Here is a 25943-nt window from a genome sequence, read left to right as displayed (position 1 = left end):
TTTCAAAAAAAATGACCAGTGTCTTTATTGGACAGAGACCCCTTAGCAGTGAGACAAAGGTCTTCTGTTAGGTACATCGTTTTCCTTGTTCTTCCATACTTCTTTTGCTTAGATTTAATTCAGTTCCCTAGCATGTTCACTGTCGTGTCTTAATGCTAGTAGAATACAAATTCAAATTTTGACTGGGACTGCTTATGCTGATATATAACACAGTGAGTCAAGAGGACTTTTTATCCTAAATCTCCCGTCTCAAGTAATGAGAGGCCACTGCTGAGTCTCCATAAGCTGTCTTTGAACACTCTCTTGAAATTTCCATTCCCTCCTCACTCCTTGCCCCCTTCCCCTGCTTTCATTTTTCTCCATAATATTTGTAACATATTATCTATTTTCCTTACTTTGTTAAATGTTTGTTAAATGAACAGTAGCATCATGAGAGTCTTATTCTCTTACTTGAAAAAACTTGACTTTGAAAAATCTAAATTTATGTAATTTGATGACGAATCTGTAATATCAAAATACTGGGCCTCTAAAGTACAAACCTCACTTAGTATATTTTAAAATAAGGTTCTGTTTTGGGAATTTTTAATTTGCTTACATCTTTTCAAAAGCTCATAGCTTTTGTATAATGAGGTGCTTACTCAGACCTAGTTTTTTCGCCCTAGGAATCATGATTAATCCTGGGTCTTGTTTAATATCATTTTAAATGTAACTCAAAATGGTTCTTAGAACTCTATTTTTGACAGACAGTATAATAGCTTCCTTATAGTCTTTATGTCCACAAACTGGTTTTGCTAGTAATGCTTATAGCTTTGCTGTAAGCCTTTTTGAATTGAGAAATACAATGGCTTTTTTACAGTCTTCCTATGTGACATGTGGTTTGTAATATATATTGTCCAGCTAATGTCTATCAGCAATTAGTTAATTGATAGTTTGTTCCTGTATTGACACTCAACATATAGGGACATGTTTAATGGCTGCTTTCCTCACTTGGAAAATTAGCATATCAAAAAGGTACAACATAATGATAAATTGTACTTGTGTTTGCTTTCATTTCCAAGGCTAATTGTTGTCTTTTCTACACCCTTTTGATATTTGCAATGAGCAGTGATTGAGAATAGGTGTATAGATAAACCATTATGAACTAAGCAGAATGTTAACTTTTATTAGTTGGTATATCCTTCGCTTACCTATGATTCAGCTTTGAGTTTTCTTTGATAAAATCTTAAGTAGTCATAGATTTAAGGAACTAAAGACATAAATATTGAGAATCTTTCTAGCAAAAAGCATTTTTTGTTTTACTTCATTATTTCCTCATTCTTACAGTCATTCCTGCATTAATTCAGTTTTTTTCAACCAATTTGCTATATATTTACTATGTTCCAGACACTGGGGATACAAAAATGAACAGGAAAAACTCCCAGCCTGCAAGGAACTCACCATCTAGTGACTATTCACTGCAAGCTGTAGGAACCCCTTTGTGCTACAGCCAAGTGCCGAGCCAAATCCATAGTTAGTTTTCAGCAAAATATCATGGCCATTATTGCTTCACCCTATGTATATCAGTGCCTGACATGCTATTATAAAGGTAGGAGTCAGTATTTTTTTTTTTTTAGCTTCAGCAGATTCGGCGTCTTTCCCCCATTTTAGCTTGTTGCAGTTTCAAATGGCTCAGATAGAAAGCCCTGAAAATGTATACTTATACATTTTTAAATGTCCCCTACTACACAGTAACCACCCCCTGTTTTCCAAATGCTGCCATTAGTGGTTACAACAATCATCTGTAATGTTAGCTTCTAAGAGCCATGGTACAAGAGCTTCTTTTATAATTTCCCAGATGGAAAGGAACACATGTACAAGCCTGTTAGAGTTGCAGAAACTGGAAACAGCTCTGTGTGGATTTGTATTTTTGGATCTCTTTGGGCTTATTTAAGCTCTCAAAGTCAAACTTACGTATCCATTAGGAATCAAATACCAACTCGGGGAAAACTCACGTGCCACACCAAGGGGAATAAATCATATTAAAGTAGTTCATAAAAGGAACTCCTGGAAACAGCTATTTTCATATTCAGAGTAATGTTTCGTGTACTTTTTGCAGGATGCCAGGTAATAAATGTTGATTATATAAACCAGGGTCATTCCGATTGTTTGGAGGACTGTCTCTGAGCATTTCTGTTCTTTGCTTAAATAGTAGTGAAATGAGAAGTTAAAAAGCAGGAAAGGAAAATAATTATAAATTATCCATAGGCATATGGAATGAAGCTGTTAATTAAAAGAGTTTTTAGTGGCCCCAAGTTTTGCAGTGTTTCTTTTTGTTTGTTTGTTTGTGGTACGCGGGCCTCTCACTGTTGTGGCCTCTCCCGTTGCGGAGCACAGGCTCTGGACGCGCAGGCTCAGCAGCCATGGCTCATGGGCCTAGCCGCTCCGCGGCATGTGGGATCTTCCTGGACCAGGGCACGAACCCGTGTCCCCTGCATCGGCAGGCGGACTCTCAACCACTGCGCCACCAGGGAAGCCCTGGTTTTTTTTGTTTTTACAGAGTTTTGTGACTTGAGGTCAGAGCCTTGACCTTTAACAAGGAAACTTAGTCATTGGGGAAAGGTACCTGAAAGTCAATTCAATGTTAGTTCTTTTTTTATTGTCTCTCTTAAGATGACCAGCCTAACTCGAAAGAGGGACTACTTCTACACTTAGATTATAAAATGAATTTGTCCCGGGACTTCCCTGATGGCACAGTGGTTAAGAATCTGCCTGCCAATGCAGGGGACACCGGTTCAAGCCCTGATCCGGGAAGATCCCACATGCCATGGAGCAGCTAAGCCCGTGAGCCACAACTACTGAGCCTGCGCACCACAACTACTGAAGCCTGCGTGCTCTAGGGCCTGTGCTCTGTAATGAGAGAAGCCACCGCAGTAGGAAGCCCACGCACTGCAACGAAGAGTAGCCCTCTCTCGCTCTAGCTAGAGAAAGCCCACGCGCAGCAACGAAGACCCAACGCAGACAAAAATAAATAAGTAAAGTAAATAAATTTATAAAAAAATAATAAAATGAATTTGTCCCTCTGAATGTGAATTTTTTCAAGCTCAGCTTCAACCTTATTTTAGATATTTTATGAGTTTTAGCATCATATAATTACATAGTTTCTATTTGTTGAGACTATAAGTATTTTTAAAATTTTCCATCCTTCTTTGCAGAAAGGAATATTCAAGGTTGGGTTCTTTATCATCTATAAAAGAGCAAAAAGTGATAGATAAACTCAGACTCCCAATCTTGGCTTTCCTTTTAAAACCACTAGTTCTAGGGACCTTGGTGTATCTGGTGCGGAGGGGGTTGTGTGTGCGGGGGGAGGACAGGAGCAAGGAGCCAGTACTTAGTTTCCAGACATCACTGGTGACAGCAACTTTTGTAAAGCAGGTTGCTGAAAATTACTAGGAGTGGAGAAAAACAGTTAGGAATTAACATTAAATTGTTTATTGATTTATCCATTCAGCAAACATTGAGTGGTTTCTGTGTTCCAGGCACTGTACTAAGATCATCCTTGTACATACTTCCTGTGTCATACCACCTAAAAATATATTCCAGATATACATGTGTATTGCAAATCTACATGTAAAAATAAAATTGTAACAATGTTAGATGAAAAACTAGGAAAATGGTTAAACAACCCCTGAGTTATTAACCAGATTTAACTCTATAGAAATGTAAATTTTCTTCTGATGTCAGAAGAGCCCCTAGACAAAGTCAGAAGTCAAAAAGAGAAAATATTTATAATGCACCTGATAGACAAGGGTTAGTAAATCTAATAAACAACAATAACAAAAAAAATCTAAGAACCTTTAAGCAAAATGGGTAAAGCATTTGTTGGGAAAATTTACAGGAGAAACGTAAATGACCAGTAAACAAGTGAAAAAAATTGCCCAGCTTCATTCATTGAGTCTAAATTGAGATACCATTTTCCAGCTATCAGATTGCCAACATTAAATTGAAGAGTGACAACAGCCAGTGTTATCCAGTGACTCAGGATGAACGGAAAGAGGCTCTCTCTCATACTGATGCAAATTCATGGGTCCAAATGTGAACTGCTGTAAAATTTTTAGAAAAACAATCTATTAAACTCTATTAAAATGTAAAATATTTATAACCTTTGACCCAACAGCTGAGTTTTAGTTATCTCCTAAGAAATATGAACCCCACTAGTAAAGGGTATATATACAAGGATATTTATTGTAGCACAATCAAGTAGCTAAGAACTACAAACAACCTGAATGTCTGTTGCTAGGGGAATGGTTAAATAAAAAATAAATCCATGCCGTGGAATATTATGTGGCTATTTAGAAAGCAGTTGGTAGAGTCCTGTGTATAATATGACTCCATTAGGGAAAACAAGACACAGGGTTAAAGAGTTATTTATATGCAAGTGTGTGTGTGTTTTTATGATCATAGAAAAATGTGTTTAAGGCCACATACACGGTTACTATTGGTTACCTTGAAAAGTGAGGGTGGAAATGCTTTTTCTTTTAAAAACTTCTGTATCATTTGACTAGTTACAACAAGGCTAAATTTTGTAATGTAAAATGAAAAGACAGTTGAGAAGTTAGAAAAGAGAGAATGAAAAGGGAAGGGTAAGTGGCCAAGAGACAGAAGAAGACCAGGAGAGTATAGTTTCTTAGAAGCAAGAAAGAGAATTTCCCAAGGAGAGAGATTTCCATGTCAAATACTGTTTAGAGATCAAGTAAGGTAAGGACCGAGAGGCATTTGCTGTGTTTAGTGGCTGCCTGTGGGAAGAAGTAGGGTCAGAAGGCTACTCTAGTGGGCTAAGGGGAGGCTAAGAGGAGGGCAGGGAGTGAGGCAGGGAGCGTGGACCACTCTTTCAGCCGTCTGTGCAGGGGAGAAGAGACAGAACCCAGGGAACTAGGTAGAGACCAGCATGATTCTTTTCTTTCTTTTTAAAATTTTTATATTTTAAGATGGGAGAGACTTCTGGTCCTCGTCCCTATGTATACTTGCCACACTTGTGCATCCTATAGACACAATAGAAGGCAGAGCAAGGACACTGAAGATGCTAGAGGTGAGCAGGTGAGCATGATGTCCAGCTTCCTAGGATGCAGGAGAAACAGGGCTGAGGTTAGTTTTAGATCAAAGGAAGGACTTCATATCTGAGATTCTCACAGCTCATGGACAGTGATTCTTAAAGTCTGGGTTGGGACCCTCCTAGGATGGCTGCTGAGCCCTCCTGAGGACCTGTGAACTGATTCGGAAATGTGGGTCAGTTCTTACTGGTCCCTCGGGGTGAAAGATGCGCAATGCTATTAAGTTTTTTAAAAAACCTACATTTGACTTGGAGCCACTATCAACCAGAAATAAATTATTAAGGGTTATTAAAATTTGCTATTCACAAATTGAAGTCAACATGCAACGAGAATTTATTCTAATTTGGTATTTTCTTCTGGCAGTCTGGCAAGTACTCAGTGCTTGGCAGTAATCATAAAGCACATGTAGATAGTTGTAAATCCCACAATTTTAATTCAGGACAATTCAGTGTTATCATCCGTGTTGATTTGGGTTGGTTATGACATTCGATTGTTGCTATTCTTGCTTTTTAATTATAAATTACAGTAAGTTTAGCTTTATCATTATCAGTCTAGTTTATTGTGGGTTGTTTGGTTAACCTCTCAATGTTTCTTGACACATATTTGGATCAACAATGTTTTTGTCATAATATTCTTATAACTAGCCTTTTAAGATATGTATGTCTTGTGGTTCACATATGAATCATCCATAATCATTTTGCAAAAGCAGATATGTACATTAACACCCTGCCATTTGCATGTACAGTGGAATACTTCATAGTGATATGCTTCTTGGTAATGTTTGCCATTTAAATAACTTATATTATCAAGGTAGATATAATAAAATTACTGGGTATTTTAAGATTTTGTTGTTGTCTAGTGATATAAATCATGTTTATAATGCATCTTCATCCTAGGAAAAGTAAATTTTAAGCCATTTGTATGTATTATGTAAATTATAAGCCATTATATATCTTGCTAGCAACATGATTACTGTAATTTGTTAACTATGTTTTTGTCTAATTCTTTGTTATCACCAGATTCACTTTTCCCCTCTTGGAATATGGGAACAAGTGAAATTGGTGGCAGTCTTTTTCTAACTGTGGTAGGCTTTGGTCAGAAAGGTTGAAAGCTATCACTCTAAAAGAGTGACTAGGTAGGTGGCAAAGGATGTGTGGCATCCTGAATCCAGGTAACTCACACCTCTGGTCTCATTGCTAGTGGGCTGTAAGCTGGTCACCAGAAAGATGTCATGAGAGAAGGAACTGATGGCATTGTGTTTTTCACTAACTGTTTAAGGATGTGAATGAAGACCCGGGAGAAGATGTGGCCCTCCTTTCTGTCAGTTTTGAGGACACTGAAGCCACTCAGGTGTATCCTAAGCTGTACTTGTCACCCCGAATTGAACAGTAAGTATCTGTGTCATTTATGTTATGTAGCCTGATGCTTCTCCTTGTTAATCAAACATGCTTGTTACTTCTTTTGCCACTCTTAAACCCTTAAAATGACTTCTCTTTATTGACTTTTGATTTCTTAAAAATGAATTATATTCAGAGTTTAGATTTCAGAGTAAGTGCAGTTAGTATTTGCCACTGTGATCTTTGGATGAGACTTACTTGTGCAGTTTGTGATGTGAATACTGTGCCTGGTAGACTGGATTCACAATTGTGACTCCTTCCAAATGCCCCTGAGTATGTATGGTTACCCGAAAGAGGACTGCTGAACAACATCCTACACAATTTCTTGTGTATTTGTAATGCTTCCCGTTGTTTGCAAAAATGTAACCAGTATCCTGACAGTATTAACTTATTCAGATTAGTGAAGGAATAGAATAAGCAGATAGCTTAAAACGATGACATGTTCGAATTATTTTTCTGTGTTGAAATAGTTCTATATAACTTTACACGACATTCAGGCTACATGGTACAAGTAGTTTATTTTATTTTATTTTTTTAACATCTTTATTGGAGTATAATTGATTTAGAATTATGTTGTGTTAGTTTCTGCTGTATAACAAAGTGAATCAGCTATATGTATACATATATCCCCATATCCCCTCCCTCTTGCGTCTCCCTCCCACCCTCCCTATCCCACCCCTCTCAGTGGTCACAAAGCACCGAGCTGATCTCCCTGTGCTATGGGGCTGCTTCCCGCTAGCTATCTGTTTTACATTTGATAGTGTATATAAGTCCATGCCACTCTCTCACTTCGTCCCAGCTTACCTTTCCCCCTCCCCGTGTCCTCAAGTCCATTCTCTCCATCTGCATCTTTATTCCTGTCCTGCTCCTAGGTTCTTCAGAACCTTTTTTTTTTTTTTAGATTCCATATATATGTGTTAGCATACAGTATTTGTTTTTCTCTTTCTGACTTACTTCACTCTGTATGACAGACCCTAGGTCCATCCACCTCACTACAAATAACTCAATTTCGTTTCTTTTTATGGCTGAGTAATGTTGCATTGTATATATGTGCCACATCTTCTTTATTCATTCATCTGTCGATGGACACTTAGGTTGCTTCCATGTCCTGGCTACTGTAAATAGAGCTGCAGTGAACATTGTGGCACATGACTCTTTTTGAATTATGGTTTTCTCAGGGTATATGCCCAGTACTGGGATTGCTGGGTCGTATGGTAGTTCTATTTTTAGTTTAGTTTTTTTTTTTTTTTTTTTTTTTGTGGTACGCGGGCCTCTCACTGTTGTGGCCTCTCCCTGTTGTGGCCTTTCCCATTGCGGAGCACAGGCTCCAGACGCGCAGGCCCAGCAGCCATGGCTCACGGGCCTAGCTGCTGCATGGCATGTGGGATCTTCCCGGACTGGGGCACGAACCCGTGTCCCTTGCATCGGCAGGCAGACTCCCAACCACTGCGCCACCAGGGAAGCCCTATTTTTAGTTTTTTAAGGAACCTCCATACTGTTCTCCGTAGTGGCTGTACCAATTTACATTCCCACCAACAGTGCAAGAGGGTTCCCTCTTCTCCACACCCTCTCCAGCATATTGTTTGTAGATTTTTTGATGCTGGCCATTCTGACCGGTGTGAGGTGATACCTCACTGTAGTTTTGATTTGCATTTCTCTAATGATTAGTGATGCTGAGCATCCTTTCATGTGTTTGTTGGCAATCTGTATATCTTCCTTGGAGAAATGTCTATTTAGGTCTTCTGCCCATTTTTGGATTGGGTTGTTTGTTTTTTTGATATTGAGCTGCATGAGCTGCTTGTATATTTTGGAGATTAATCCTTTGTCAGTTGCTTCATTTGCAAATATTTTCTCCCGTTCTGAGGGTTTTGTTTTCGTCTTGTTCATGGCTTCTTTTGCTGTGCAAAAGCTTTGAAGCTTCATTAGGTCCCATTTGTTTATTTTTGTTTTTATTTCCATTTCTCTAGGAGGTGGGTCAAAAAGGATCGTGCTGTGATTTATGTCAAAGAGTGTTCTGCCTATGTTTTCTTCTAAGAGTTTGATGGTGTCTGGCCTTACATGTAGGTCTTTAATGCATTTTGAGTTTATTTTTGTGTATGGTGTTACAGACTGTTCTAATTTCATTCTTTTCATGTAGCTGTCCAGTTTTCCCAGCACCACTTATTGAAGAGGCTGTCTTTTCTCCATTGTATATTCTTACCTCCTTTATCAAAGATAAGGTGACCATATGTGTGTGGGTTTAACTCTGGGCTGTCTATCCTGTTCCATTGATCTGTGTTTCTGTTTTTGTGCCAGTACCATACGGTTTTGACTACTGTAGCTTTGTAGTATAGTCTGAAGTCAGGGAGCCTGATTGCTCCAGCTCCATTTTTCTTTCTGAAGATTGCTTTGGCTATTTGGGGTCTTTTGTGTTTCCATACAAATCTTGCAATTTTTTGTTCTAGTTCTCTGAAAAATGCCACTGGTAGTTTGATAGGGGTTGCATTGAATCTGTAGATTGCTTTGGGTAGTGTAGTCATTTTCACAGTGTTGATTCCTCCAGTCCAAGAACATGGTATATCTCTCCATATGTTTGTATTATTGTTTCATTTCTTTCATCAGTGTCTTATAGTTTTTTGCATACAGGTCTTTTGTCTCCTTAGGTAAGTTTATTCCTAGGTATTTTATTCTTTTTGTTGCAGTGGTAAATGGGAGTGTTTCCTTAATTTCTCTTTCAGATTTTTCATCATTAGTATATAGGAGTGCAAGAGATTTCTGTGCATTAATTATGGATCCTGCTACTTTACCAAATTCATTGATTAGCTCTAGTAGTTTTCTGGTAGCATCTTTAGGATTCTCTATGTAGAGTATCATGTCATCTGCAAACAGTGACAGTTTTACTTCTTCTTTTCTCATTTGGATTCCTTTTATTTCTTTTTCTTCTCTGATTGCTGTGGCTAAAACTTCCAAAACTATGTTGAATAATAGTGGTGAGAGTGGGCAACCTTGTCGTGTTCCTGATCTTAGCGGAAATTGTTTCAGTTATTCACCATTGAGAACGACGTTGGCTGTGAGTTTGTCATATATGGCCTTTATTATGTTGAGGTAAGTTCCCTCTTTGCCTACTTTCAGGAGGGTTTTTATCATAAATGGGTGTTGAATTTTTTCAAAAGCTTTTTTTGCATCTATTGAGATTATCTTATGGTTTTTATCCTTCAGTTTGTTAATATGGTGTATCACATTGATTGATTTGCATATATTGAAGAATCCTTGCATTCCTGGGATAAACCCCACTTGATCATTGTGTATGATTCTTTTAATGTACTGTTGGATTCCATTTGCTAGTATACTGTTGAGGATTTTTGCATCTATGTTCATCAGTGATATTGGCCTGTAGTTTTCTTTTTCTGTGACATTTTGTCTCGTTTTGGTATCAGGGTGATGGTGGCCAGGTAGAATGAGTTTGGAATTGTTCCTCCGTCCGCTATATTTTGGAAGAGTTTGAGAAGGATTGGTGTTAGTTCTTCTCTAAATGTTTGATAGAATTCGCCTGTGAAGCCATCTGGCCCTGGGCTTTTGTTGGTTGGAAGATTTTTAATCACAGTGTCAATTTCAGTGCTTGTGATTGGTCACTTCATATTTTCTCTTTCTTCCTGGTTCAGTCTTGGAAGATTGTGCTTTTCTAAGAATTTGTCCATTTCTTTCAAGTTGTCCGTTTTATTGGCCTATAGTTGCTTGTGGTAATCGCTCATGATCCTTTGTATTTCTGCAGTGTCAGTTGTTACTTCTCCTTTTTCACTTCTCATTCTGTTGATATGAGTCTTCTCCCTTTTTTTCTTGGTGAGTCTGGCTAATGTTTTATCAATTTTGTTTATCTTCTCAAAGAACCAGCGTTCAGTTTTACTGATCTTTGCTATCATTTCCTTCATTTCTTTTTCATTTATTTCTGATCTGATCTTTATGATTTCTTTCCTTCTGCTAACTTTGGGGTTTTTTTGTTCTTCTTTCTCTAATTGCTTTAGTTGTAGGGTTGGGTTGTTTGAGATTTTTCTTGTTTCTTGAGGTAGGATTGTGTTGCTATACACTTCCCTCTTAGAACTGCTTTTGCTGCATCCAATAGGTTTTGGTCGTTGTGTTTTCATCATCATTTGGTTCTAGGTATTTTTTGATTTGCTCTTTGATTTCTTAAGTGACCTCTTGGTTATTTAATAGTGTATTGTTTAGCCTCCATGTGTTTGTATTTTTTACAGTTTTTTTCCTGTAGTTGATATTTAGTCTCATAGTGTTGTGGTAAGAAAAGATACTTGATACGATTTCAATTTCCTTAAATTTACCAAGGCTTGATTTGTGACCCAAGATATGGTCTATCCTGGTGAATGTTCCATGAGCACTTGAGAAGCAAGTGTATTCTGTTTTTTTTGGATGGAATGTCCTATCAATATCAGTTAATTCCTATTGTTTAATGTATCATTTAAAGCTTGTGTTTCCTTATTTATTTTCGTTTTGGATGATCAGTCCATTGGTGAAAGTGGGGTGTTAAAATCCCCTACTATTATTGTGTTACTGTCGATTTCCCCTTTTATGGCTGTTAGCATTTGCCTTATGTATTGAGGTGCCCCTATGTTGGGTGTATAAATATTTACAATTTTTATGTCTTCTTCTTGGATTGATCCCTTCATCATTATGTAGTGTCCTTCTTTGTCTCTTGTAATAGTCTTTATTTTAAAGTCTATTTAGTCTGATATGAGAATTGCTACTCCAGCTTTCTTTTGATTTCCATTTACATGGAATATCGTTTTCCATCCCCTCACTTTCAGTCTGTACGTGTCCCTAGGTCTGAAGTGGGTCTCCTGTGGACAGCATATATTCGGGTCTTGTTTTTATATCCATTCAGCTAGTCTGTGTCTTTTGGTGGGAGCATTTAATCCATTTACATTTAAGGTAATTATCAATATGTATATTCCTATTACCATTTTCTTAATTGTTTTGAGGTTGTTATTGTAAGTCTTTTCCTTCTATTGTGTTTCCTGCCTAGAGAAGTTCCTTTAGCATTTGTTGTAAAGCTGGTCTGGTGGTGCTGAATTCTCTTCACTTTTGCTTGTCTGTAAAGGTTTTAATTCCTCTGTCTAATCTGGATGAGATCCTTGCTGGGTAGAGTCATTTTGGTTGTAGGTTTTTCCCTTTCATCACTTTCAATAGGTCCTGCTACTCCCTTCTGGCTTGCAGAGTTCCTGCTGAAAGATCAGCTGTTAACCTTATGGGAATTCCCTTGTATGTTAATTGTTGCTTTTCCCTTGCTGCTTTTAATATTTTTTCTTTGCATTTAATTTTTGATATTTTGATTAATATGAATCTTGGCATGTTTCTCCTTGGATTTATCCTGTATGGGACTCTCTGCGCTTCCGTACTTGATTGACTATTTCCTTTCCCATATTAGGGAAGTCTTCAACTATAATCTCTTCAAATACTTTCTCAGTCCCTCTCTTTTTCTCTTCTTCTTCTTCTGGGACCCCTATAATTCGACTCTTGGTGCGTTTAATGTTGTCCCAGAGGTCTGTGAGACTGTCCTGAATTCTTTTCATTCTATTTTCTTTATTCTGCTATGTGGTAGTTATTTCCACTAGTTTATCTTCCTGGTCACTTATCCGTTCTTTGCCTCAGTTATTCTGCTGTTGATTCCTTCTAGAGAATTTTTAATTTCATTTATTTTGTTGTTCATCATTGTTTGTTTGCTCTTTAGTTCTTCTAGGTCCTTGTTAAACGTTTTTTTGTAATTTCTCCATTCTATTTCCAAGATTCTGTATCATCTTTACTATCATTACTCTGAATATTTTTTCAGGTAGACTGCCTATTTCCTCTTCATTTGTTTGGTCTGGTGGGTGTTTACTTTGCTTCTTCATCTGCTGCGTGTTTCTCTGTCTTCTCATTTTGCTTAACTTACTGTGTTTAGGGTCTTCTTTTCACAGGCTGCAGGTTCGAAGTTCCCGTTGTTTTTGTGTCTGCCCCCAGTGGGTGAGGTTGGTTCAGTGGGTTGTGTAGGCTTCCTGGTGGAGGGGACTGGTGCCTGTGTTCTGGTGGATGAGGCTGGATCTTGTCTTTCTGGTGGGCAGGACTGAGCCTGGTAGTGTGTTTTGGGGTGTCTGTGAACGTATTATGATTTTAGGCAACCTCTCTTCTAATGGGTGGGGTTGTATTCCTGTCTTGCTAGTTGTTTGGCATGGGGTGACCAGCACTGGAGCTTGCTGGTTGTTGAGTGGAGCTGGTTCTTAGTGTTGAGACAGAGGTCTCTGAGAGAGTTCTCGCTGACTGATATTACATGGGGCCGGGAGGTCTCTGGTGGTCCAGTGTCCTGAACTCGGCTCTCCCACCTCAGGGTCTCAGGCCTGACACCCGGCCGGAGTGCCGAGACCCTGTCAGCCACATGGCTGAGAAGAAAAGGGAGGAAAAAAAGAGAGAAAGAAAAGTAAATAAATAAAATAAAAATAATTAAAATAAAGAAATATTATAAAATTTTTTTAATTAAAAAAAATTTTTTAAGTAAGAAAAAAAAAAGGAAGAGAGCAACCAAACCAATAAACAAATCCACCAATGATAACAAGTGCTAAGAACTATACTGAGATAAACATAAAAATCAGAAACTAGTCAGTTACACACAGCAAACCCCAAGTCTACAGTTGTTTCCAAAGTTCACCGCCTCAATTTTGGGATCATTTGTTGTCTATTCAGGTATTCTACAGTTGCAGGGTACGTCGAGCTGATTGTGGAGATTTAATCCCTTGCTTCTGAGGCTGCTGGGAGAAATTTCCCTTTCTCTTCTTTGTTTGCACAGCTCCTGGGGTTCAGCCTTGGATATGGCCCCGCCTCTGCATGTAGGTCACCCTTTGGCATCTGTTCTTCACCCAGACAGTAGGAGGTTAAAGGGGTGGCTGAATAGGGGGCTCTGGCTCACTCAGGCCGGGGGGAGGGAGGGGTAGGGAATGTGGCGGCAGAGGCCAGTGTGACGTTGCACCAGCCTGAGGCACGCCGTGTGTTCTCCTGGGGAAGTTGTCCCTAGATCACAGGACCCTGGCAGTGGCAGGCTGCACAGGGTCCCAGGAGGGGAGGTGTGGATAGTGACCCGTGTTTGCACACAGGATTCTTGGTGGCTGCAGCAGCAGCCTTAGCGTTTCATGCCCGTCTCTGGTGTCCACGCTGATAGTCACGGCTCACACCCGTCGCTGCAGCTCGTTTAGGCTGTGCTCGGAATCCTCTCCCCTCGCGCACCCCGAAACAATGGTCTCTTGCCTGTTAGGTAGTACCAAACTTTTTCCTGGACTCCCTCCCGCTAGCTGTGGTGCACCAGCCCCCTTCAGGCTATGTTCACGCCGCCAACCCCAGTCTTCTCCCTGGGATCTGACCTCTGAAGCCCGAGCCTCAGCTCTCAGTCCCCGCCTGCCCCAGCGGGTGAGCAGACAAGCCTCTTGGGCTGGTGAGTGCTGGTTGGCACCGCTCCTATGTGCGGTAATCTCTCCGCTTTGCCCTCCGCACCCCTGTTGCTGCGCTCTCCTCCGTGGCTCCGATGCTCCCCCCTCCACCACCTGCAGTCTCCTCCCACGGAGGACCTTCCTAGTGTGTGGAAACCTTTCCCCCTTCACAGCTCCCTCCCAGAGGGGCAGGTCCCGTCCCTATGCTTTTGTCTCTGATTTTTCGTTTTTCTTTTGCCCTACCCAGGTACGTGGGGGAGTTTCTTGCCTTTTGGGAGGACTGAGGTCTTCTGCCAGCGTTCAGTAGGTGTTCTGTAGGAGCTGTTCCACATGTAGATGTATTTTTGATCTATTTGTGGGGAGGAAGGTGATCTCCATGTCTTACTCCTCTGCCATCTTGAAGGCCCTGTGGTACAAGTAGTTTAATATCACGTTTGTGTTTTAGCTCAATAACTTTATTCATCAGTAATGAATCTTATAAGGACTAGCCTCGCAACGTGCTTATTGTTGGCTAAAATGCTTTACTAGCTTATTCTACTTCAAAGGAAGTTGAGGTTCATCGAAAATGGATTGTAAGCAGGTTTGGTTGGGAACTTCTGACAGGACAGATTTTTCATCAGCAGAGAGAGTTTTTACAGACCAATTGAAATGTTATTATTAAAATTCTCTGTAAGTCATTTAGTCAGGGTTGGCTGATATCTGTCTGAGTTGTGGTCACCATCCACATTCACGTACTAAGCTATTTTCACCCCCTCTGTCCTTAGTTGCTTTAATTTATGAATCATGGACATACCGTCTTACACACTGATAAAAGACATGGCTGTTTATCCTCAAATATGGAAGATTATGAGCATTAATAACCCACAGGCGTTCTCTCCTCTATTTATATACATGACAGCACCTAGAACAGGATCTTACAGTAACAGGCACTCAATGAATGTTTTCATTTATAACTGAAAATACTGACCCATAGCAGTAAGAGGCCAAAGGGTGTTGAAGGCAGTACAGTGAAGTGGTAACAGGCAAGGGTTCCAGGCTTAAGCATATCTGGTTTAAACCTGGGTTCTGTCACTTAGCAGCTGGCAAAATAGGTAACATCTTTGAACTTGTTTCCTCATCCGTAAAACAGGGGTAATAATACCTATTTCTTAGTGTTGTTTTGAGCATTCTATTAAATACTGTTCATAAAGCATTAACTGCAGTGCCTGGCACTATAGCAAGTCGTAGCTATTAATGTTATTATCACTGATACAGTTTACAAGAGAAGACTGAGTGAGTGGGTTAGTGGTTAGTAGGACAAGTTGGGGCAGAAACGAAGAGGATGAGTAAACAAGTGAGTGAATACTAGTTCTGGAGTAGCCACTCAGTGCATACTTAATGAGTGAAATTAAGAAGGTATTTTGGTGATGACAAAGAAGAGTTATCAATAGAACATCACAAGATGTGGGTCATAAGAATGTATCAGTTAAGCTGCAGCCAAGAATTTGCCAGCTCAGAAAAGCGATGTTGCCAGCATCCACATTAATTTTCTTTGAAGTGATTGCACCTACTTTGCAAGTAAACTTGCTAATAAAATACTTCTCACTCTAAAAGTCAAAGATATGAGGGGAAAAATTATTGGTGAAGGGAATATTTTAAAAGCGATTTCCTATTTCTAAAATCTAACTTTCTACATTTACCCCCCTCTTTTTATGTTACGAACTGGCCACAGCTTACTTTTCCAGATCAGTTTCCAGTCATTTCCCCTTCTGTAGCCTGTCCTTCACTTGAAGTTTTCTTAATTCACATGTACTCTCTTGCCTCCATGCCTTTGCTAAAGCTGTTACCTCCATGTAAAATCCCTTCTCTAATGCCCTCTTTGCATTGAAATATTATACATTTTCTAAGGCCTTAATCAAATGCCATCTACCACCCATTTTCCCTGAGCACAATTAGTCTAGCCTTCCCCTGAGTTCTTGTAACACTGAATTTATATCACTCTTATACTCTGCCCACCATAGATTTAGTTAGTGGTGTGCGTTTCTTTTGTGTGTTTTGTTTTTCATCTTTTAACTATGAAGCAATTCAAGGGTAAGGAACACATCTTTTCATTCCTTTAATGCTTTTATGAATGCAGTACACAGTAAATAATAGCAAGTAATAGTAAATAATTGTCAGTATTCTAGGTCAGTAAGTAATTCTCACAAGAAAATGTGAAGATGCTGCACTGAGAAGCTTTACAATTTTCCTGGTTGATACAAGTTCACTTAGTAGAACTGCGTTTGTAATACCAAAGAAAAACGAACAAAAGTTCGTATGCCCTTCAGTAGAGGTTGTAAAAATGAGGTTTTAGAGAAAGGTTAAAATGGAAAGTGGCCAAATTGTGGTATGACCTTCTAAGGACTTACATAGTTGCTAAAGTTATTAATATCTTTGGTTAACTCTTGCAGAGTTCAGAGCATAGAAAAGAAGTAATGTCATTTCATCAAGGCCAAGGTCATAGGATAGATTATAGGAACTGAGTGAAGAGAAGTTGGTACGATCTTTGATATTGTGTTAAGCTCTCATTTGTTTTCTGCGTTTCATGCTATCCTGTCAACTTTTAACTATCGAGGCATTGATTATAGAGTCAGACTTGGAGAGTTCTTTCAGGAGTCATGGGAAAAGCATCCCATGTGGGCCCGCCCGAAGCTGATGCCAGAAGCTTGCCCTAGCCGAAGCTTGTACTCTTTTTGGCTTCTGCTGTGGCTCTTTCTAGGAAGTTCCAAGTCCCATGCAGTGTATTTGACAGGCAGAGGCCCAGGAGACCAATAACCTGATCCACATTAGGTAAAAGTGGTCAAGAAAAGACTCTCCATGGGCATGGAAGGATATCTTGAGCTTGGGAGATACCCCATTTTAGTCTGGCTGATGTATCTCTGCCCCAGCTTGTCTGTGCAGTAGGCAAGGGTACTGTGCTCACGTTAACTAGTCTCAGAAATAGGAGAAGGCTACTTTGGGGTCTTGTCATCAGATGTAAGGAAAGGGATCATTTACTGTACCCTAAAGATTTCTAGGGACATGGATACCAGCTACCCCCAAATTAGAGACTGCCACAAAAGGGAACATCTGTCAGAGACATTGGGTAGAAAACTCCCAAGTGTATTATAATTTATGAAGCTCTGCAATGCAGTCTCACTTCAGAAGTCTGTCCTGGAATTGTTGTCTGGTGTTTCTGGCAGCGCTGGAAAGCATGACTGACTGGCCGCCTTTATAGTGTTTAGATGCGTGTTGTTTCCTGGTCTCCCACTGTGCGTATATGGCTTGCAAAGTAAACGCTTCTGAGAACTTTGTGTTCTTCTCCAACAAGGGACATTTATGAAATGCACATATTTCAGGGTCCATACATTTGTTTTCCAAGGAACCAAAACCAGTCAGTTGAATTAGACACAAAGGACTGTTCATTAAATTTAAAAAAGTTAGTGGTAAAGTATGCAAAAAAAGCTAGTGGTAAGTTATGAAAATTAAATTTTGGTTGAATAATAGGAGTGGGGGGGGAACTAGATTCCAAACCAGTTGCCTTTTTTTCCTGGCATAAAAGCTGGAATCGTAGGATAACGTCATCAGAGCTGGCACTAAACCTGCTCTACCTTCCCCTCCTCCTCAGACTGCTGGCAGTTCTGGTGGTGACACCAGAGGTTAAATGGGCAGCACAGAATGCACAGTTCTCTTCCCCAAAAGGTGTGGGCCCTTTCCTTGGCTTGAGCTGGTTTGTGGGAGTAGTTTGAAGAAAACCAACTCGTCACTCCCTGTGCTGTTCCCACTCTGTGCATAAAAAGAGGACTTCAGCCCCTGAGGCGGACCAGGTGGCATCTTTCACAAGTACAGAATTTGTTTTTAGAACTTTGTGTTGTTGAGTTCCAGCCCCGCCTTGGAAATAAATACTCAAAGCTTACCAGCCCACAGACACCATTAGTGAGGCCTGTGTGCCTGCAAATATCCATGCATTCATTCTTTCAGGCAAAAAAAGGCAGTGAAAAGTGACCGAGTGTAAGGCCCTTTGCTAGATGCTTCAAAATGAGATATGGCTTATGCCCTTAGTTTGCTTATAATCAGTAAGGGAGGTAAGAACAAATATGACACGTTCCAACTTGTATGTAGAAAAAGCACGATTAGATTTGGCATTAGAAGCCCTCTGTTCCTCCACTTGCGAGCTGGCAGTCTTGCTCAAGATACTTAACCTTTTTGAGCCTCATTTCGTCTTCTGTAAAGGGGGATAAATCTTAGGCTTCAGTTTCATCCACTCCAAGATGGGATATATATGAAAGTGCCTACTGTAGTGTTTGACTCATGGTTGATGTTCAGTTAGTGCTTCTTGAGTTGTATAAACATCTAAGAAAAGACATTAACTACTGAAAGACTTCAAGGGAAGTGGACGAGATCACATTTCCAATCAATTTGTGAGGAGGGGACTTTGGAAAACTTTGGAAGTGTGGCACTTCCAATGCAGTGTGGCTTTTCTAGAGATTAAATGTGTAATACTGTAACAATAAAAATGTATTTGTTTTGTGCTTTGAAATGTTCAAATTGCTTTAAGATTTAGCATCCCATCTGATCTTCATGATAATATTCCTAGCATGAGTTTTTTTTTTAATTGAAGTATAGTTGATTTACAATGTTTTGTTAATTTCTGCTGTACAGCAAAGTGACTGAGTTATACATATATATACATTCTGTTTTATATTATTTTCCATTATGGTTTATCATAGGATATTGAATATAGTTTCCTGTGCTATACAGTAGGTCCTTGTTGTTTATCCATTCTGTATATAAAAGCTCACATCTGCTAACCCCCAACCTCCCACTCCATCCCTCCCCCAGCCCCCTCCCCCTTGGCAACCACAAGTCTGTTCTCTATGTCCGTAAGTCTGTTTCTGTTTTGTAGATAGGTTCATTTGTGTCATATTCTAGATTCCACATATAAGTGATATCATATGGTATTTGTCTTTCTCCTTCTGACTTACTTCACTTAGTAGGATAATCTCTAAGTCCATCCATGTTGCTGCAAATGGCCTTATTTCATTCCTTTTTATTGCTGAGTAGTATTCCATTGTATATATGTACGACAATTTCTTTATCCATTCATCTGTCGATAAACATTTAGGTTGTTTCCATGTCTTGGCTGTTGTGAATAGTCTAGCATGAGTTTTATAATACATCTTTTTCCCTCTAAAACCTGGAATTCTTAGACCCTTCCTAGCATCCTTCACTGCCTTTACTTCCTTTTCCAACCCATTAAATTATGCTAAATTATGTTTCCCGTGATTCCACCCTTACGCCTCTTTCATGGCCTCACCTCTTTGTGGATGACCCTCAAATCCCTATTTCTAATCCCAGCTTTTCTCCCTGTTTACAGATCTGCTTTTCTAGCCACTTGATAGATACATCCTTTTGTGTGTTCAGTTGACACCTCAAATTCAAAGTGTCTGAAACCAAACTCATCATTCCTCCAGTAGATGAGTGTTTTCTGCTTCACGGTCTTCTTTCTGTTCACAGCACTCTCATGGTCTTTGGTGCCCAGGTGCTGCATCTCAAGGGCAATAGCCAGCCCACTGTTTTATACTAGAAACCCTGTCTCCACAATATCTCTATTTTTGTCATTCCTCCTGTCATTTCACTTCAGTCCTTCAATTGCCATGTCTCCTGATGGCCTTGTAACTTTTCCTCCTATTTCAGTTTATTTTGCACAAAACTCTCACTGTCTTCTTGAAGTAAGTTCCGGTCATGTAGTGTCCTTTCCTTGCTCCACACCACCAGTGCCTCCCTGTCACCAACTGAATTAAGCACAGCTCTCTCATCATCCAAAGTATTCTCTGTTTTAATCCCAGCTTGCCTTTCCACCCTGATCTGGCTTCTATATATTTCCTGTTGTTCAGCCAAACTGGTTTTTTGTGTGTGATTTCCTGTGAACACCCTTTGTACTTTTTTCATTGTTGTATCTTTGCTTGGACTGCTTCTTATACTAGAACATTGAATTTATTTTCCTCTCCTATAGGGTCTGTCCTCTTTATTCTTCTCCATCACCACCTTCTCTGTGGAACTTTTCTGCCCACCACCACCTGCCTCTCCAGCATGACTGCAGTCTCCCCTCCTGTGTTTGTGCCTCTATTATCATACTGTTTCCCTGGACTATAAACTCTATAAGGGCGGGCTTCTTTTTCCAACAGTTGAGGGTTGGTGAGCCACAGCCCACCTCCTGCCAAACTGGCCCTGCCCTTGGGTCCCACGTGATCTCAGTCGCAGTCGCCACATATTGGACTCCCTGGTGGGGCAGAAAGCTTTGGACCTGTTGGATCGCTGTGCCTGCAAAGGCAAGTGGTTTCCATTGTTGTTTCTTGTTGCTGTGCTTTGTGGCTAGCCAGCAGGCTTGTTTCCCTGTGAACCCTGGCCTTGTTTCTGAGAGGTGGAGCTTTATTTTGTAGGAGTGGCTTATCAGCTGAATCCTGGAAGTGGTACCTATGCTTCTGGTCTCATGTGACCTGTCATCTACTCCTACTGTGGCCTTTCCAGCTTCTCTTTCCCTGCCTTTACCCCCACAGTGTGCCTGGCCACAGACATGGTCACTTGGAACATTTGGATAGCCTGTAATCCACAAAGACTGGGATAAGTGGAAATTTGACTAAAGGGCCTAGAGAAAGGGGGTGGGGAGAACTGAATGTTAAAGTAATACTTAGAATTATGGGTGAGATTTCATGAGATTATGGATATTAAATTCAGATAAATCAGATAAAATAAGTTTTTTAAAAGCAATGAGCAAATTCAATATTTTGTGATTTTATTTAAATCTGATACTGAATGCAACCTCTTAACAGGATGGGGAATTTTCATTTTAGGTGCTCAGAAGATTTTTTAGAATAATTAAAGAAACTGTGCAACTAAACACAGGTAGATTTAAAAGAAAAGTAAATCTTGCCTTTTATTTTTAAAGCTGTATCAACTGTCTCAAGAAATGTGACCCCAGATCTCTTGGGATGATTTTGTGTCGGGATTTAAGTAATAGAACATCATAGTAAACATGGTTTAATTTAGCCTTACTTATGTTTGCTTGAGTCACTGGGATAATCCTATAATAAATATTGTGCTCCTGGAGTGGTTTTTTTTTTTCTCTTCGATAAATATATAGTCCAGAGTATGCTAAGACAACCAGCTGTCAGGAGAGATGTGTATTTGGTTTTATTGGAGTGAGCTATCTTAGTCTCTAGGGACTTGAGATGTTCATTTGACTAGTCCGGGAGCAGGGCCAGAAGGGTTCTTCGTGACTTAGAATGGAATTCTGAAGAGTAAGCTCAGCAAGTTTTCATTAGTGAGTTTGGCCTTTTGTCTTGCCTGTGCCTCCCAAAAGATCAAGAGCTCAGCCTGCACTTGGAAACATTATAAAAAAGACCAGAATGGAATTTAGTTCAGGGAAAAAAATCGATCAGTCCCCAAATACCATATTTTTGGAAACATTCTGGTTCAGAACTCCTGTCCCCCCAGCCGCCTAAGTTAGTGATAGATTAATGTTTTTATCTAGCTTTCTTTTTAGGCAGACAGTAGACATTTAGAAAGAAGATGTATATAAGTCTGTGATACCTTAAATCTCACTGGTACATGTTTCTTAAACTTGTTGGACCCTTAAGCTCTGTCTTAGATTTATTTTGTGTCTTTGGGAAGTTCTGTGTCTTGTTTCTTTCAAATGCTGTTCTCTCTACAGCATAATGATTAGCTTAAAGCTGTAAGATATAATGTGTCCTCATTTAAAAGCTGAGGCCTAGCACCTTTCTACTAAACATCTCAAGGATTTTGTGCAGAGTTTTTTTCTGTAATGAAGACGAGAACCTTATGATTTTCAATTTAACAGTACATCTCAACAGCGAAGCTCTGAGCACTGATCATTACATGCAGTCAGTGTTCATTTATATTTATTCACAAGTAGGAAAATATTCCTCAGTGAAAGGTCTGAGATAAAGAGTGGGTAGTTCATGAAAACATTAAGCTGTGTTATAGGCGGGAACAGAGAAATAAGAAAGCGGAAGAGAAAATAGTCTAGAATGTTCCAGAACTGATGGAAGGCACCAAATAGAAGAAGTACAAGGAATCTCAAACAGGCTAAATAAAAAGAAATTGACACCTAGATACATCATCTGAACAGCAAAGAAGAAAATATCTGAAATTGACACATTATGTGTAAAGGAATAGCAGATTGACACCAACCTCGTTGACAATCTTGGAGAGTCGTGGACTTTACCCCCAAAAAATATACAGACACAGAAAGTTCAAATAAAGGTCTGAAAGTAACACACCTGCCCCTGAAGCCAATTCATAAACTTCATTTAAGGATCCTTGTTCTAGATTTCATTTCTTCATTGTTAATTGCCTTCTATACTATCTCATGCTGAAACAATCATGGAAGCTTCAAATTTAACATCTAAAGTGCAAATTATCATCTAACATTGCCCATCTCCCCTTCCTCAAAATCTACTCTTCTCCTATGTTCTTATTTTCATTAATGACTTAACTGTCCTTCTACTGACCACAGCCATGAAACCTAGGCATCCTATTTTTGACCTTCCTCCCGCCATTGTTTCCTGTATCTAAACAACTGCCACTTGATGTTGCCTCGATGATGTCTCTCACATTTATCTCCTCACCCTTCCCCCCAGCCCTGTTTCAAGCCTCTATGTTCCTAACTCTTTGCAGATTAATCTTTCAAAAGCAGAACTCCATCCATGTCACTGCCTTGCTTAAACACTCTTAGTATCTCTTTACTGAACAGGCGAGAAAACTGCCTGCTACATTGTCCTGTGTGAGGAGCTCAGCAGCCCCCATGCTCCCAGCCCCTGTGGACCACATGTCCCAGACACGTGAACCACAGGCGATGCAACCAGGGACAGGTACTTCTGGGGATTCTCCTTAATTTGTTTTATAAGTGTAGCTGTATTTGTTTACAACTTTTTTTTTTTTTTTTTGCGGTACGCAGGCCTCTCACTGTTGTGGCCTCTCCCGTTGCGGAGCACAGGCTCCGGACGCGCAGGCTCAGCGGCCATGGCTCACGGGCCCAGCTGCTCCGTGGCATGTGGGATCTTCCCGGACCGGGGCACGAACCTGTGTTCCCTGCATTGGCAGGGGGACTCTCAACCACTGCGCCACCAGGGAAGCCCTGTTTAAAACTTTTTATCCAACATTTTTAGGTGTGTTGTAGCAAGGGGACTCTTTAGGTTATCTAGGTGGCCATATTGCCAAGATGTTCTTCTGCCTTGTGTCTTGATTGTTCTAGTTTCCACAGGGTCGACTATGATTGTAGATGTGCTCTGAATGATATTCCACTGATACTCTGCTGTGCAGCTTTGGAAACTCTTTCCTGTTTTTCTTTACTTCTTGTGTTTTTTAGTAAACCTCTATCCTTTCAGATAACTTAGCTGAGCCATTGTCATCTCTCCATCAGACTATTGGAATACTGTTCTAAGTGGTCTCCTGCACCCACTCCTTCCCCTTTTCCATCTAGTTGCCACGCTGCAGGCGGAGTGGACTTCCGAGAACAAATCTGCTCTCATCATTCTCTTGCTTAAAAGCCAGGTTCATCCCCTTCCCTCATAAATGATCACTCACCAGCTTTATCCAACTTGTTGCTTTTCCCCATATCTCCCAGGCATATTCCTTTTTTTTTTTAACTACCTAATCTAGTATATCCTCAAGTTCTAGCATTTTTTTCTTCATACTGTCTTGAAGTCTGAACTCCTCCAAGTCTATTTCTTCCTAACTTGTTGTTTCAGTTAACTTCCTTTTTAATCCTTTTTGTCAATAACTGGGTGGAAGTAGAAACTAGTGTGTAAAAAATGAAGTTATGAAAAAGATGGTCACCAGTGCTATGAGGCACTTATCCCCATTCCTTCCAAGTGTGAAGAACGATCTTTAATGTCAAAACCTTTTACATGAGGGTGGAAGGAAGGCTTGACTACAAGGAGTCAGCACAGGAGAATTTTTTAGGATGATGGAATTGTTCTGTGTCATGATTGTGGTGGTGGATATACAACTCTATGCGTTTGTCAAAACTCATAGAACTGTGCATCACAAAGACTGAACTTTACTGTGAGTAGAAGATAAACTAAAAAAACATTTCACAGACCTATGCAGATAGAAGTAATACTTTTAGCATTTCATGTTAATAAGTGATGAATTAAATGCCTTTTAAATGAACTTATATTTTTAAAATCACAACAGGTTGTATATATATTTGAACAATGGATACATATATACACTTGTATATGCTGTATATTTGTGGATATATATGTATATATATGCATGTAGGTGTGTGTATACATATATGTATATACACATACATATATTTATGTATGTGATATCTCTCTCTCATACACACACACACACACACACACACACACACACAGCATTTATTTGGTCCTCAGATGCTTGTTGTCCAATAAATTAGTAAACCTGTAAGTCTAAGGCCCTATAGTGTCATGAGGACAACAGATTGGGAACGTTTGCTATAAGGGGTATATAATGAATGACCATTTTTCTAAGAATTCTGTTGTTCTTGTTGATTGATATTTGCTTCAGTAAGAGCACACTTTAACTGCTTTCTTGCTCTCAAAATAGCTAACATAATCACTATGTTAGGACACACCTTTTAACCTTATTATTTTGGCTCACAGTGGAATGACTGATTCATGAAGACCCTGCCACTTGCACTCCTCTCTGCCCAACACAAACATCTAGGTTTCTTAATTTAGCTCACGGTAGGGACAGAGGTACTCCAGGAGCAAGGATCCAGAGTACTGAGCCCTGACACTTGGGAGCTTTCCTCTTGTGTTTGGGCCTTGACCTCCATGAAGCTCATGTGGTTCATAGCACTTCTGTCCCAGTGCTTCTCGCTCTCAGACGTTCCACTGGTTCTCATGTTTCTCAATATGTTTCTATCTCCATGATCTGTGAATTGGTCTATTACATTAATATATCTTTTACTTAGTTTACAGAGCAGAGTGTGGATGTCGATAGGGGGATAAGTCAGTTGGGTTTTAAAAATAAAGTCATTCTATCTCGTCTTCTCCCTGAAAATGTGTATGGTTTGTTATATCCACAACATGATTTCAAAGGGTAATTATTTAGTACCAAAAAGTAATGGCATGGTTCTTGATTACAAGTGTTTGGCGTGAGTAGGTAATGACTAAGGTTCTTAGTATATAAAATTTATATATAAAGTGGAACCCCTTATACTGTTGTTGGAAGAAAGGTCTAACACCATGTTTCAGGTTTTACTTTGTGACCTTTTATTAAAGAGCATGTGATTTGATACTGGTATGTCTGATTTTGAATCTCATAATACAGGGCTAATAATTTTATTGGATTTTTTCTGGACTTATTAAAATTCAGACATGCTGTCTTTCACTAGCAGCACTAATGACTTTAATGAAGGGAGAAGCCTTTAGTTTTAAACAAAACAAATGATGAGTTAACATAATATCGTAAATAGGACTGTAACAGGGAATGGACATCTTCTCTGTGAACATTATCTTTTAGAGAGGGCTTCAACAAAATAGAGGTCATTCTTTTTTTTTTTTAACAGTTTTATTGGAGTATAATTGCTTTACAGTGGTGAGTTACTTTCTGCTTTATAACAAAGTGAATCAGCTATACATATACATGTATCCCCATATCTCCTCCCTCTTGCGTCTCCCTCCCATCCTCCCTATCCCACACCTCTAGGTGGTCACAAAGCACCGAGCTGATCTCCCTATGTTATGTGGCTGCTTCCCACTAGCTATCTGTTTTACATTGGGTAGTGTATATATGTCCATGCCACTCTCTCACTTCATCCCAGCTTACCCTTCCTCTTCCCCGTGTCCTCAAGTCCATTCACTACTTCTGTGTTTTTATTCCTGTCCTGCCCCTAGGTTCTTCAGAACCATTTTTTTTTCTAGATTCCATATATATGTGTTAGCATACAGTATTTGTTCTTCTCTTTCTGACTTACTTCAATCTGTAGGACAGACTGTAGGTCC

The 25943-nt window shown here is 39.7% G+C and overlaps 1 protein-coding gene across 2 annotated transcripts in view; it reads left to right on the top strand.

Moving 5' to 3' along the window:
* BABAM2 (BRISC and BRCA1 A complex member 2) overlaps positions 1-25943 on the top strand; it is a gene marked incomplete at its 5' end in the record, with an annotated part of 454317 nt that overhangs the window by 240128 nt on the left and 188246 nt on the right. For both annotated transcript variants that reach the window (XM_079721415.1, XM_079721414.1), the window contains one exon: positions 6366-6475. In XM_079721415.1, the coding sequence (XP_079577541.1) occupies positions 6366-6475 (110 nt within the window). The remainder of the gene's footprint in view (positions 1-6365; positions 6476-25943) is intronic.

The sequence above is a fragment of the Hyperoodon ampullatus genome (genome assembly GCF_949752795.1).
Source record: "Hyperoodon ampullatus genome assembly, chromosome: 15".
In the NCBI taxonomy this organism is placed as follows: Eukaryota; Metazoa; Chordata; class Mammalia; order Artiodactyla; family Ziphiidae; genus Hyperoodon; species Hyperoodon ampullatus.
Note: the sequence above shows the minus strand (reverse complement) of the source record. Positions and strands in the feature narration are given on the sequence as shown.